Source organism: Crocodylus siamensis, chromosome 6 (genome assembly GCF_052110815.1).
Source record: "Crocodylus siamensis isolate JL-2025a chromosome 6, ASM5211081v1, whole genome shotgun sequence".
NCBI lineage: Eukaryota > Metazoa > Chordata > Crocodylia > Crocodylidae > Crocodylus > Crocodylus siamensis.
In genome coordinates, this window is record NC_143400.1 from 5,435,949 (window position 1) to 5,448,317 (window position 12,369).

At 41.2% G+C, this 12,369-nt stretch overlaps 1 protein-coding gene across 5 annotated transcripts in view; it reads left to right on the top strand.

The window, feature by feature from the left end:
• SCN8A (sodium voltage-gated channel alpha subunit 8) overlaps nt 1-12,369 on the top strand; it is a 90,438-nt gene that overhangs the window by 32,477 nt on the left and 45,592 nt on the right. For 4 of the 5 annotated variants that reach the window (XM_090056021.1, XM_090056024.1, XM_090056022.1 and 1 more), the window contains exons 1-3: nt 2,033-2,112; nt 2,408-2,536; nt 3,931-4,022. In XM_090056021.1, coding sequence (XP_089912147.1) covers nt 2,033-2,112; nt 2,408-2,536; nt 3,931-4,022 — 301 coding nt within the window. Of the gene's footprint in view, nt 1-2,022; nt 2,113-2,407; nt 2,537-3,930; nt 4,023-12,369 lie in introns of those variants that run through there. The other variant, XM_090056026.1, reaches the window with a different exon arrangement.

Sequence of the window (12,369 nt, forward strand, 5' to 3'; positions counted from 1 at the left end):
GCATGACACACCAGGTACGCTTCATTTACAAAGACTTGCAGTACACTGTGTATACCTGTATCCATTCTCCAAATCAATGTCCAAAGACTGGAAAATGTCAGAACAGGAATGGTCTTCAGTTATTCTTCGCAAGAGGAGGTACTGAGGTTTATCTAGCTGGCAGTATATTTAACCAGATTTTGAGCTGGAAATACAGCCAAGGGTGCTTTTATTTATGATTATGTTCTATCCATCTCTATTGGTGTGTCTCATACTCCCCTGTCTGGGTAGGTTATTCCAAAATGAACCATGCTGGGCTTCTGGGAACTTTTTCTGAAGTGTCTGATGCTTATGTTACTGAAAGAGAAAATTCTGGATGAACTTGGCCTAGGTAGTCTGGTCATTCCCAGTTTTATACTCTGAAAGTGACTGTAATGTAGACCTAGTTGAGTCTTGTATCTGTGACATCCTAAAGGCTTCTATGTCAAGTTGGCTCAATCTACAAGTACTTCTAACATAGGTTGAGGTCTGGGTATGGAACTGGATTCCTTTTGGCTCATCTTTTGTCTGGTAAACCCAACCACAAGGGATATTTCATTGATGGGTGTGTATCTGGACAGGTTGAGGTGAAAATTCTGTCGTTGGAACTTGGACCTAAGCCAAAGCACACTGAAGTATGTGGAAAGACTTCTGTTGAATATAAAGACGCAGAATTGGACTAAAATGAAGCAGTCACAGTCTTCTGAATGGTCTTCAATTTTAAGAGCCAAAGAGATTTTTTCCCCTCGTTTCTTGTAGCAGAAAAGTAAGAAAGCCCTGTGCTGCCTTTGAGAAAACCTTGTTTTGTTTTTTGAGTAATGCTTTTTAGATGTGTTCACTTTTTTCTTGTGCACACGTTTGTACCTGCAGCAGTGAGCAAACATATTGGGGGACTTCCAAGTGCACAAGTTTGGACAGGTTGTCACTCAACCTCAACACTTAGCTGCTAGTGCAAGGTGACTGTGTTTACATGTTCAGCAGAGTGTACATAATCAGAAACCAGAGATGAATATTGGGTTTCTAACGTGCTAGCTCTGACACAGTAGGATTTACTTTGCATTTACACACATGTTATCAACTGTACCTCATGTCTCATGATATTAAAAATTCCCCATAGTGAAATCCCAGCTAGGTTTCTTCATTACAAATGATGTAATGCAGTGCTGCTCTGTTACTTCATTTACCAGCAAATCATGTCTCGAGATTCCTGACTGTAGATGGAATTGTCTGGGGAAACATTTCATTTAAAAGATGATTGTAAAATGTTATGAAATATGAGGTAGAGATTCTATATTTTATTCATGTACCTGATTTTCTCTGCTTACAATATAATTTTATAGCCTTCTCATTTAGTACTTAGCAGCAAAAAGCCCTAACCTTAGGGAGAGGTGAAGGACAATATTTTTCATTTTCCCTGTGTGGTGGCAGTATATGAATGGGTATGTGTGAATGCTTTCATGCATTTATCCCTGCTTCTCTATTTGCTGCCAGGGCGCTGCATATACCCATTCTAAATAGTCACTTACCGTGAATGTTAATGTATGCGAACATGTTGAACTTCCTGTCTGGGCCTTTGTCTTTCCGTATCTTTTGGAGAGTCAGGTCTCATTCTCTGTTGCTGAGTGCCTTGATCAACTGTTCACGCTACAAAGTGGGTGTAATGTACCAGTGCTACCTAAGCAGAGTGGGAGTGCATTGTAGGACAGTAAATGAATGTGAAAGCTATAGGGCTGAGAGCACCCACATGACAAGAGAGCCCAGTGGAGCCCATGTAAATCAAGTGAATGGGGAAAATTGTGAAAAAAATCTGTTTCTCTTTCTTTGTCTCTTGTGATTGCTGGATGCATCTCAAACCTTGTATGTAGCCCATAACAAATAAGTCTCTGCCTGGAAATCATTCTCATTTAAAGTATCTTTGTACTGCAGTGTGTTTTAGGGAAATGTTTTGACACTGACTAAAATAGCCAAACAAGAGTGTCCATTTCTTCCTTGACTTCACCCTACAGTATTTAGCATGATCATTATGTGCACTATTTTGACCAACTGTGTATTCATGACTTTTAGTAACCCACCTGAATGGTCGAAGAATGTGGAGTAAGTACCGGGTGTTTTTAATTTAATTCTTTTTCTGTGGGTGGGGGGAGTGTAAGGGGATTGTAGCTTTCTCTAAAGTGTTTTCTGCTTTCCCCCATTTTTAAGTTCTTCCAGAATTTTTTGTTGTCATTATTTGGTAGTCCTGCTTCTGCTCCTTTCTACATCAGTGGGATTGGGCATTAGTATCCCCTTGGCTCATAAATTTTATATATGTTAACCTTAATTTTCCTTTTTGATTGAAATTTTTGCTTCTTATTATTTGTAACAGAGTTCTCTTTTTCATCCTCCTTAACAGGTACACGTTCACTGGTATTTATACATTCGAATCACTTGTGAAAATTATTGCAAGAGGTTTCTGCATAGATGGTTTTACTTTCCTGCGTGATCCATGGAACTGGTTAGATTTCAGTGTCATCATGATGGCGTAAGTTGAATTTTCAAGTTATTCCAGTTAGACTTGGGGTATGAATGAAATGTGTGGGAGAGCTGACTCCTCAGGGGTGGGGGAAAGGAGGTTAAAGCCAATCAAATCTTAAAAGACTCACAAAAAAGTTAAAATCCAGATTCTGGCTCCTAATTTTCACTTGATACATGCAGTGCTGACACAGAGTTAAATACAACTCCACTGAAGTCAGCAGAGCTGCACCTGCTGATGAAATACTCCAAGTTGGACAAATTTTACGCAATTAATAACTTTCTGAATGCCCACCTCTGCAGAGGGAGGGTTTTGTCTTCCTGTGCAAGAGTGGTGGTATGTTCAAGTGAACTGAGCACAGGGCTGGGATCTAGGAATTTTTCTAAATACTCTGTTGGTCACTTCTCCTGGAACCTTGGTTTACATACTAAGATTTTCTCAGCCTGCATGTTGAGTACTCATGGGTGAGTGAAGAGGTGCAGAGGATGACAAAAATGAAGCCTACTGCACATTACGTTCTTTTCTCCCAGCTCATATTTTCCTCCTTTGCTTAAATCAGTTTGCCTACCAGGTTTGATAAGTAACAAGAAGCCCAGATGCCTTATGGCATGATGATATTTTAATTTGTTATTTAAACTGGAGATGAAAACTAAATTTTTGGTGTCTTGTAAAAGTTTTTTCCTTCCTGACCCATAAAGGTTGCTGTATGATTGTATTACTTGTGGCTTATGAAGAGGTGGGAAGGGCTATGGAATTAACATCCAAAAAGTTTGTGAATGAAAGGTTTTAATAACTTCAAGGGATGATGACATTTTGTTAAAAGCAGGGAGGAAAGTGGAGCAAATACAGCTGATGGAATTGAATCGAGGAGGTGCTCTCTCCAAACTGCCTGGTTTCCTTGGCAAAATCCTTCTTAAATGCTTTCCTTGGGTCCAATAGTAACAAAATGTTAGATTTCAAATAGGAGAGAACACAAATAGCAAAACACGCAACTGGGCAAACTAGCCTGTAGCGTTGAAATGCTTTAAAACTATGTTTTGGCTTTGTCTGTCTGTCTAGTTCTCTCTTTTTAATGCAATTTCTGAAGCCTTTTAAATTACAAGCTGTTTCCTACAAACAACTATATTAAAAGGAAGGTGACCCCAATGGTACCATTAACTCTGGTTTAATTCTGCAGGTATATAACAGAGTTTGTAAACCTAGGCAATGTTTCAGCTCTGCGCACTTTCAGGGTTCTGAGAGCTTTGAAAACTATTTCTGTAATTCCAGGTAAGGCAGCCTCCGGTTGATGTTAGCTGTTGGGTCAGGCCCCTGTGAGTGACGTATTGCATTGTCTGTAGTTGTTGTTTTCTTGGTGTGTGTATTGTCATTGTGTTTCTTGTGTGTGACCTCCCTCATTGCAGATATGTCACAGAGTTTGTGGACCTTGGGAATGTCTCAGCATTGAGAACTTTCAGAGTTCTCCGAGCTTTGAAAACTATCTCTGTTATTCCAGGTGAGAAACCGTTTAAGCACTAAGCCTGGTGTCTCGGGTGCTTCTCTTTCTTTTGTATTTTTTCCCTCCTTCCTACCACTTACCTTTCAAAAATGACACTGGGACATTTTTGATGGGCTTTGCAGTCTGCATGAATAGCAAGTGATACAAGGAAATAATGTCAGGCCCTTTAGATGCTGTGACAGAACAATTAACAATTATTGGATGAATACCCACTGATTTAAACTCACCTTTCTCTGTATGTGTATATCCAGCCTATATGAGGGACCCTAAGGTTTAACAAGTAAAGGACCAGCTACTTTCACCGTTATTCAAACTGAGTATTCCCCTTATCCCATGACACATCCCATTGATTTCAGGAATTTCCACAGGAGTAATAGTGAGGGAATTTTAAATAACAGTTAATAATCTTGGGAGAGTTAAACCCTTCTGCATTAGGGCACAAACAAATTTTTAACTATTGGGGATGGTTGGTCTGGCGCAGACTATATTAAACTAATCTAGGTAAACCTGAGTGATGTGCCCTTAGACTTTCTTGCTCTTCCCGGGAGCTGCTCATGGGGAAAGTACTACTCAGTGTGAGTAAAGGTGACAGAATCTGGTCCAGGGCATTCTTGATTTCTAGCATCACAGATCATGTAATGCTTTAGTTTTCATCCAATCATAAAAATGAGGCCACTAGCTCACCCAGTACAGCCACTTCCTACGCAGCCAGTGTAAGCCTCCACCATGCTTTTTCCAGTATTTTGTCTAGTCTGGTTTTTAAAATGCTGAGTGATGGTGCTTCCTTCACTGTAAGAGACCCCAGAAGCAGCATAGTTTAGTGGACTGAGCACACAATTGGAAGCTGGGGGCTGCAAAGTTCTTTCTCTGGAGCTGCCAGTAGAGATGCAACTCTAATTTTGGGTGACTAACAAGATACCTTCACCAACCCCCTACAGCTTCAAATGGCTTCAAGTTGAAATTTTAGGTACTTTAGGTCTAAAGGTGGGCATTCAAATTTAGAAGCCACTTGGTAATCAAGACTGAAACTCTCCCTCTTCTGTGCTTTATCTCCCGATGTACAACATGGGGTGTAGTTACCTACTTAATTACCTCACCAGTGTGAGATTTTTAATAAATCAGTATTTGCACAGTATTTTGAGGATGTAAAGCACCAAGTGCCTTGTGTTGTCTTTTCTGACAATCCAGGTGAATGTTTATAGAGAGCATGAATTGATATATTTTGGAGCCGATGGGGGAGAGGTTGTGTCGACTCACCAGTTCAGGTTGCATATATTTTTTTGTTGCATCAAAGACTTTTCTTCACCCATCTGACATGTTAGGGCTGTTCTAGATAGAGCTGCAGCACTACCTTCCAGTGGGATAACGTATCTGATGATCAGAGCTGGGGGAACTGGAACACTCTCAAAAATGACAAATTCAGAACTAATACAAAACGTATTTTTTCCGGTAGCATGTAGATTGCCCGTGGAACTCATGGCCTCAGGAAGTACTCAAAGTCAAGAACTTAGCACTGTTTAAAAAAAGGGATTGGACATTTATGTGGATAGTGTGAATTTCTAGCAGTGTCATAATTATCAATGATAAAGTAATTCAGAAGGGATATTTAACCACCTGCTTACAGGGTTTAAGCTGTTCCCTAATTTTTAGAAATTAAAGACCTGATTGGAGGTGGAGTATCACATTTCTGTCTGCTATCTAAAGCAGCTGGTGCTGAATACTTGAGTATGGGCTAATTAGCAGGGATAATTAGTCCACCCTTAGTGTTGCATGGACATGATTTCACTACTTCTTTATGGGGGGTAGTGCATGCAGAGCAGTATGGCATCGATGTGGGAAGTTTTCAGTCTAGACATGGCCGGTATGGCCATAGTAGTAGAACCAGGATGGCAAAAAATGGGGTGTGACGATGGTGGGGAGCTCACTGCAATTGTATAAGGCATCCAAGACCAGAGCCCTTAGCTGTGAACTGGTGTGACCACACTACCGCACCCTCGTGGATCCACCCCTGTATGGCCATTATAATTTCCTAGATATCCAGTTGCCACAGAATAAACACAGGATTATTGCAGTTCTGGTTACTTGGCACAATTACCTTTGGAACTATTATATTCTGTGTAACTGCTGGGTAGTTTACACTGGTACTTAATTACTTTAGACCAGCAAATCCTGTACAATTACTATGTCTTTGAAAAGCCAGGTATAGAGTTTGTAGTTCTGAAAGCTAGAGGGACAGTTCTGACCTGGTTGATACTCCTTTATCCCATAGGCCTGGAGTTTTCACCCAGCCTGTTCTGTCTAACAGATTTACTGTGTGAAACACCATTGGTAGAGTCAAGGTGTGGATGAAGTCAACATGCATCAGATCATGCCGAGGAGTCCTCTGGGGCTCCTGCAATAATGTGAAAGCTTAGGCTTCATGACCCCAAAATGATCTTCTCACTGAATACTGGAAACCAGTTTTATCAATAGTCTTAGGTTTAGAATGCCATACAGTTGACCTAGCAGACATTATATGAGAAGGGGGTGGCCACCCGGGCTCCATGTATTCCACTGTTCTCCTCACCACTGAAATCTTTACTGAGCATACATATCATCAGGGTGATCAGAGGATCAGGGTTCACCTAAGAGGTTTCTTCAGTACATGTGCATTTGGAAGCTTACCATTTTTGGGGCTAAAATTTGGAAGCAAAGCACTCAAAGGAACTCTTTAGTGTCTTTTCACATCATCTCATTTCTGCAAATGCTCTTTGCGTACTTCTAGGGGCATCATACCCCATGCCAATGCATTGACTTCTGCTGAGTTTTTTTGTCTTGGTGTGAACAAGGAGAGAATCAGTCTCTTGAACTTTTCCAGCATAGGACATGTGCCCCTGTTTTTTTAACTGGCAGTGTATTCCTTTGGGTGTAGCAAAATGAAGTCACCAGCAAAATCTTGCTGTTTTCCCAGTGTACTGCTGCATAGGTTTTTGCAAAAAAAAAGAAAGAAAGAAAGAAAGAAAGAAACTAAAGTGTCTGGAGGGCCAAATCATTTTCTTCCCATTCCAGACTGCCAAGCCTACCTATTTATACAGTTGCCTGATGCATGGTGCTTCTACATGTAGCCTGCTTTTATTACATTGAATGACAGAGAACTTTTCTTAATTAAAATGAATACTCTTCCTTAGCCACCTTTGGTGCCTGGCAGTACAGCTGCTTAAGATGCACACTGGAGGAGGAACAGCTGTCTCATTATTACTGATAATAATGTGTTTTCAGTACAGTTGTGATGCTGTCAGCCCAATACAATGACTAAACAACTGCCTCACTCAAACAGAAAGTGGCTTTAAGATGTGTTCTTGTATTTATCTAGCTGGATGAAATTAGTGTGAGAGTGTAGTGCCTTGGCTATTTGTGCAAGAGAGCGCTACTGCTCTCTCTGAAAAGGATTAGTATTGTTCAGCTGTGTGTCATGGACCCCATACTACTAACATGTAATTAAGATTCCCTTCTAGCTTCCCTGGCAGGGACTTGTGCTTTGGAGAAGGGAGAATTGCATTCCAGCTGAATCACCTGTAGTAAACTCAGTTGGAGGTGATAACCTTGCAGCTGGAAGTGGCTGTGCTTTTACTGCCTTTTTACAGTGCTAACTGTATTGAATTTCAAGCCTAGAATTAAAAAGAGGCAGAGTTTCATCATTCATGCGAACCTGAACCTGGTCCAGAATGACTCCTGCTTTTCGCTGTGTAAAGCTCAGACCCAGAAGAGACTACCTCTTTCCTTGTCCCACCACCAAGAACTGGGCACAGAACCTTTATGTAATTAACCTGCTGGATTGCTCATCATTCACTGAGACTGGAAAGGGCAGGTTGTAGGGCTGAGAGAGTTAGTGTATTAGTTTCTATGGACTCCAAGGTTGAAGGGGATCTTCCCCAAAAATATGTTTGATTATGTTAAAATCTGAAAAGCTTTCTCTTTATGCTTCAGCATGTCTAACGTCACACTGAGCCAAAGAGAGAATCATCTTATCATTGTGACAAGTGCTAAATAAACCTTCTATAAATAATTAAAATTGTCCTGAGTGGGTGTTAGACCAAGTATAAAAATAAAATCATGCAGAGCTGGAGATATGTTGCTTGCTAATGTTCCACAGGGGCAAGGGGTCTATACAGTTTAGTGCCTCAGCAATAGGCTATGTAGACCCTTACCTCTACATCACCAGCTCCATCCTATCCCATATTAATGGTAACATAGGCACTACTATCTGTAGGTTTGGTGACCCATGTTAAAGGAATGTGTTGGTCCCAACCTTTCCTGTTGGGGACTATGCACAGGTGAATTGCACATACTTCAGTTGGTGCCAGGTACCTGTGCATTGTCAGCCAGCACCAAACAGGGCTTAGGGTTGAACTGGACCCCTCATTCATGGAGGTGATTCCAGGCATATGGGCTGGACAGTAAGGCACAGGTTTAAAACATGTCAGGCAGAACTCTTCTGGTATAATTGGCTGTTCACTGTGTGGGGCAATGGACAGTTACACCTTACGTGCATTAAAGATGTGTGTGCAAGAGTGAGGCTGTTGAAGGGAACAGATTGTTAAAGTTGTCTATTGGTTGTAGAGGAACTAAGAGCAATAAAGCTCCTTGGAGTGCCTAAGTCAAATGGACAACTGCTAACAAGACTCTTCCACTTCAGTGCAGTATCTCCCTAGAGATGAATAGCTACTCATTCGGACCACTCGGTAGTTGCATGCTCTGTTTAAGCACTGCATGAACTGTAGCAAGTTACAGCATGGACCCACACTTTAAAATGCATCCAACAATAATTGCAAAGGTTAGTCTCAGGAAAAAGTCTCTTGAATGTCTTAAAGCTTGCAAATCAGAAGGTAAATCTGCTTAGCTGAAGCTTGTAGTTCATACTTACTGCATGATGTAAAATTTCTGCCTGTGCTTGGGTTCGGCTCGTGTTATTCAACTTCCTTCATACTGTTTGATGACTGATAAGTTGCACACGGTTCAGATGCACTTTGATCAATACTCTTCCCTCCTCGCTTTCTCCATTTGTGACCTTACTGTATACAAAGAGATCAAGAAAAGTGAATTCTGGAAATAGAGATAAAGCTCCATCATAATGTCACACCCTGGCATTTACAGTATTGAACTGAAATAGCAGAGATGCTTGGAGTGAACGTTAAATACCCATGGATCTGTTAGCACTTGAAAACGTGCAGTTTATCTATCTTTCTGTTGTAAACTTCTTTATGGGTCTCTTACTATGAGTATGTACAGCACCTGCTGCAGTGGGCCATCACTCTCAGCTGAAGCCTAAATGCTACTACTAGTAATACAACTAATAACTTGGCCATCATTTTGAAATACGGTAAATTATGTAGCCTTGGCATTTGACCATTTGAGAGATCATCCCAGCAGCATGATCCAAAAAGAGGACACCATCTGTAGACTGCCAAAGACCCTTTTCCATCGCTGGAAAAAAAATTTCTCTGGAGTGATTACCTGCCTTGTATGTACCGTGCTCAGCACCTATGATCTCCCTGACTACGGATGGAAATGTACAGAGTTTCATAAATCTTTCGGCTTGTTGCATTATTTAGCACTGAGATTTTCTGAAGGCCCCTGTAAATCTGTGTGAAGTCTGAAAAAGTCCTGGAGAAAAGAGAAGACCGTGTGATTCAGCTCCCGCCTACTTGGAGTTTAATTGTATTCAAACATTTTTAGAGGCAAGTTCACTATAAGCTGAGATGGAAAGACCTTAATGGCTCAGAGGGAGCAGAGTTGCAGCCTGTGAGGCTTTTTCCAGCTGGAAATGATGAACAGAACTTCTGGATTGATCTTTTTTCATTCTTAACATTTTTTCTTGTGAATTTGCTGCTGGTTATGATTGCAGCAGATGAAGTTCTGAATCCTCAAACAGGTGCAGTGCAGTTTAGGGAAAGTTGCCCATGAGGTTTAGAATCAGGGTGCACAATTCCTGTCTAGGGTAGATTGATTTTTCACAGTCCATTTAATTTTTGGGCACCCTACTAAAAACAGCCAGCAGTGACAGGCAGCAGTTATAATCACTGGGTTGAAACTAGCCTAATCTGCTTCATGCAGGGGCTATCAAATAACCGTTGAAGGATAAAGATGCCATCAGACTTTTAGCAACTGAAGGCAGCCACTGGCTCTGTTTTTCACATCTGATTCAAAAGGCTGCACTTCCAGTAGCATCAGGTTGTTGGTAGCATAAGAGGGGTTGCTTATCAAGTTTATTAAAAGAGGCTGGTGTGCTGGCCTGAGCCAGGGGTGAAAGTCTAATTCTCCCCAAGGCAAAAACATCCTGTGCACTTTGGATCTGCAGTGAAGATGCAATGCATGGTCTTCATACTGCCTGTGGAGTCTCTAAACTTAGCCCTGCAAAGAAGCAGCTAAAGCAGCAAGGAAGAAAAAGCTAGTACAGTGACATGGGAATACTGATAGGAGGAGTACTAATGGCTTGTAAGCCAGGGGATGAGCATCATGCCTGGTCTGAGAACAATACAATGCATCTGAAAGTGCTCAAACCTAGCAGTAGATCAAGGGAATAAGAAATTAATAAATGAGACCATCTAATGACTCATTTAATGTTTTTTTATGATGATGAAGTAAAGGAGTAGGAATTAAATTAAAAGGGTAAGTTATTGGTCTGGCTGATTTTTTAAAAAAGAAAGAAAAGAAAAGTAGCAGTACTTTACTACATATGTTTAAGGGTGGAGTGTCTCCTATCAGAATTTCAAGAGTTATTATCTGGGATGATCCATTTCTCTTGTTAGAGACTAGAGGAAGTGAAATCACCTTCATGATCTGGAAGAATATTTTGGAGGATAAATTTAGGGAGGTAGTTGAGGAGTTTATGAGACATTTGAGGGGACCCAGAGAGCCTTCCTGTGAAACAATGGAAAGTCACATGCCGTTGCTGCTGGTGGGGAATTATTTTAGATACACCCATGGGAAGATCTGGTGTGGTGCATCTGTTCCAGAGCAAGTGATAAGATGTGTTGCAAGGGGTGTTGACATCCGTGTTGAGTAGTCATGGGGGAAGCTTACTGGCTTGGGCATACTTTTTTTATCCAACTCCTAGTATGATGAGGAAGATGATGAGAAAAAGAAGACTGTTTTCCTTGCTGGTTAAAGATCAGAAATTAGAGGCAAGTAAAATTTTGAAGATTGGAAAAGGGTCTGATTTACTGATGCTGAAGAAGGAAGACAGCAGAAAGAGGAGAATTGCCTGGCATTTTAAAATCAACTGAAGTGTATGTTTTCACAAAGTGAATGACAGGAAAAGAAAGGCTAAGCAAGGGTTCCTAGTTGATGCAACCACTGAAAATGCTCAGAGGCTGCTTCCTTTTGATATTAGACCAGGAGAAACTGCCGCAGCTTGCAAAGAGAGTGGTCAACAGCCTGCCTCCATGCGTGTTCTGCCATGTGAGACCAGTGCCAGTCCTACCCAGTGGGCTTCACCATTGGCATTAGTAGAGCTCCTTTTATCTTGTGCCAAAAGAATCAGGCCTTATCTCTTTTTGTTTGTAATGAGCAGTTAGAGCAACTGTCCTTTGTTTTTCAATCTAAGATCTAATATCGGTGAGCACTTTTATGTTCTCTGTTGTGTCTCTCAGAAATGAGATGTGGAGCTTGTCGTGGGGGAGGGTGGTTACAAGTATTTTATCTTGGGTTCATTTTAATTGGATTTGTTTTGGTGGGAAGCATTGCTTCCCCTTTCTTAGTTACTAAGTAAAGATGCTAGTGGCTTTTATTTTAATCTGTTGAAGTTGTGGGGTCTGGCAGCTTGGTGGGGAAAAAAACCTGTTCTATTTTGTAATCAGAGTAAAGTTGATTTGGGAGTTGCCAGAGGAGGGAGTGTCCCAGGGTTATTTTCTGGGCTATCTATAACTATCCTTAAAAATTTTGTCCAGGCCCCACATATAAGAAAACTCTTCTGCCTGTCTTCCCCCTCCCTCTCCAAACTATGAACTCAAGATAGTCCAACTGGATGTTAGATATGCTTGTTTTACTGGCTTAACCCTGTCTTCCTTCTGCATCTGATCCTGCACACCTTTCTCCTAGGTTAGACTAGGAGGAGTTAAGTTGCATTCTTTGTCCATGCAAAATGTCCACTGAGTTCAAAGATGGTACCTGTGTGGAACAGACTGATTGGGAATACGGGCAGAGCTCTGTTTTGGACTTCTCTGTGCCTTGCTGTGTGCATGTACAGTCTATGGCCATGATGTCCATTTATACACAGCCACTCTCTGCAGCTTTGGCACATAGTTTATGAAATACCAAAAACATTTATTGTGGTGGGGAGGAAAAGTGGTGTGTTGGGGGGGGG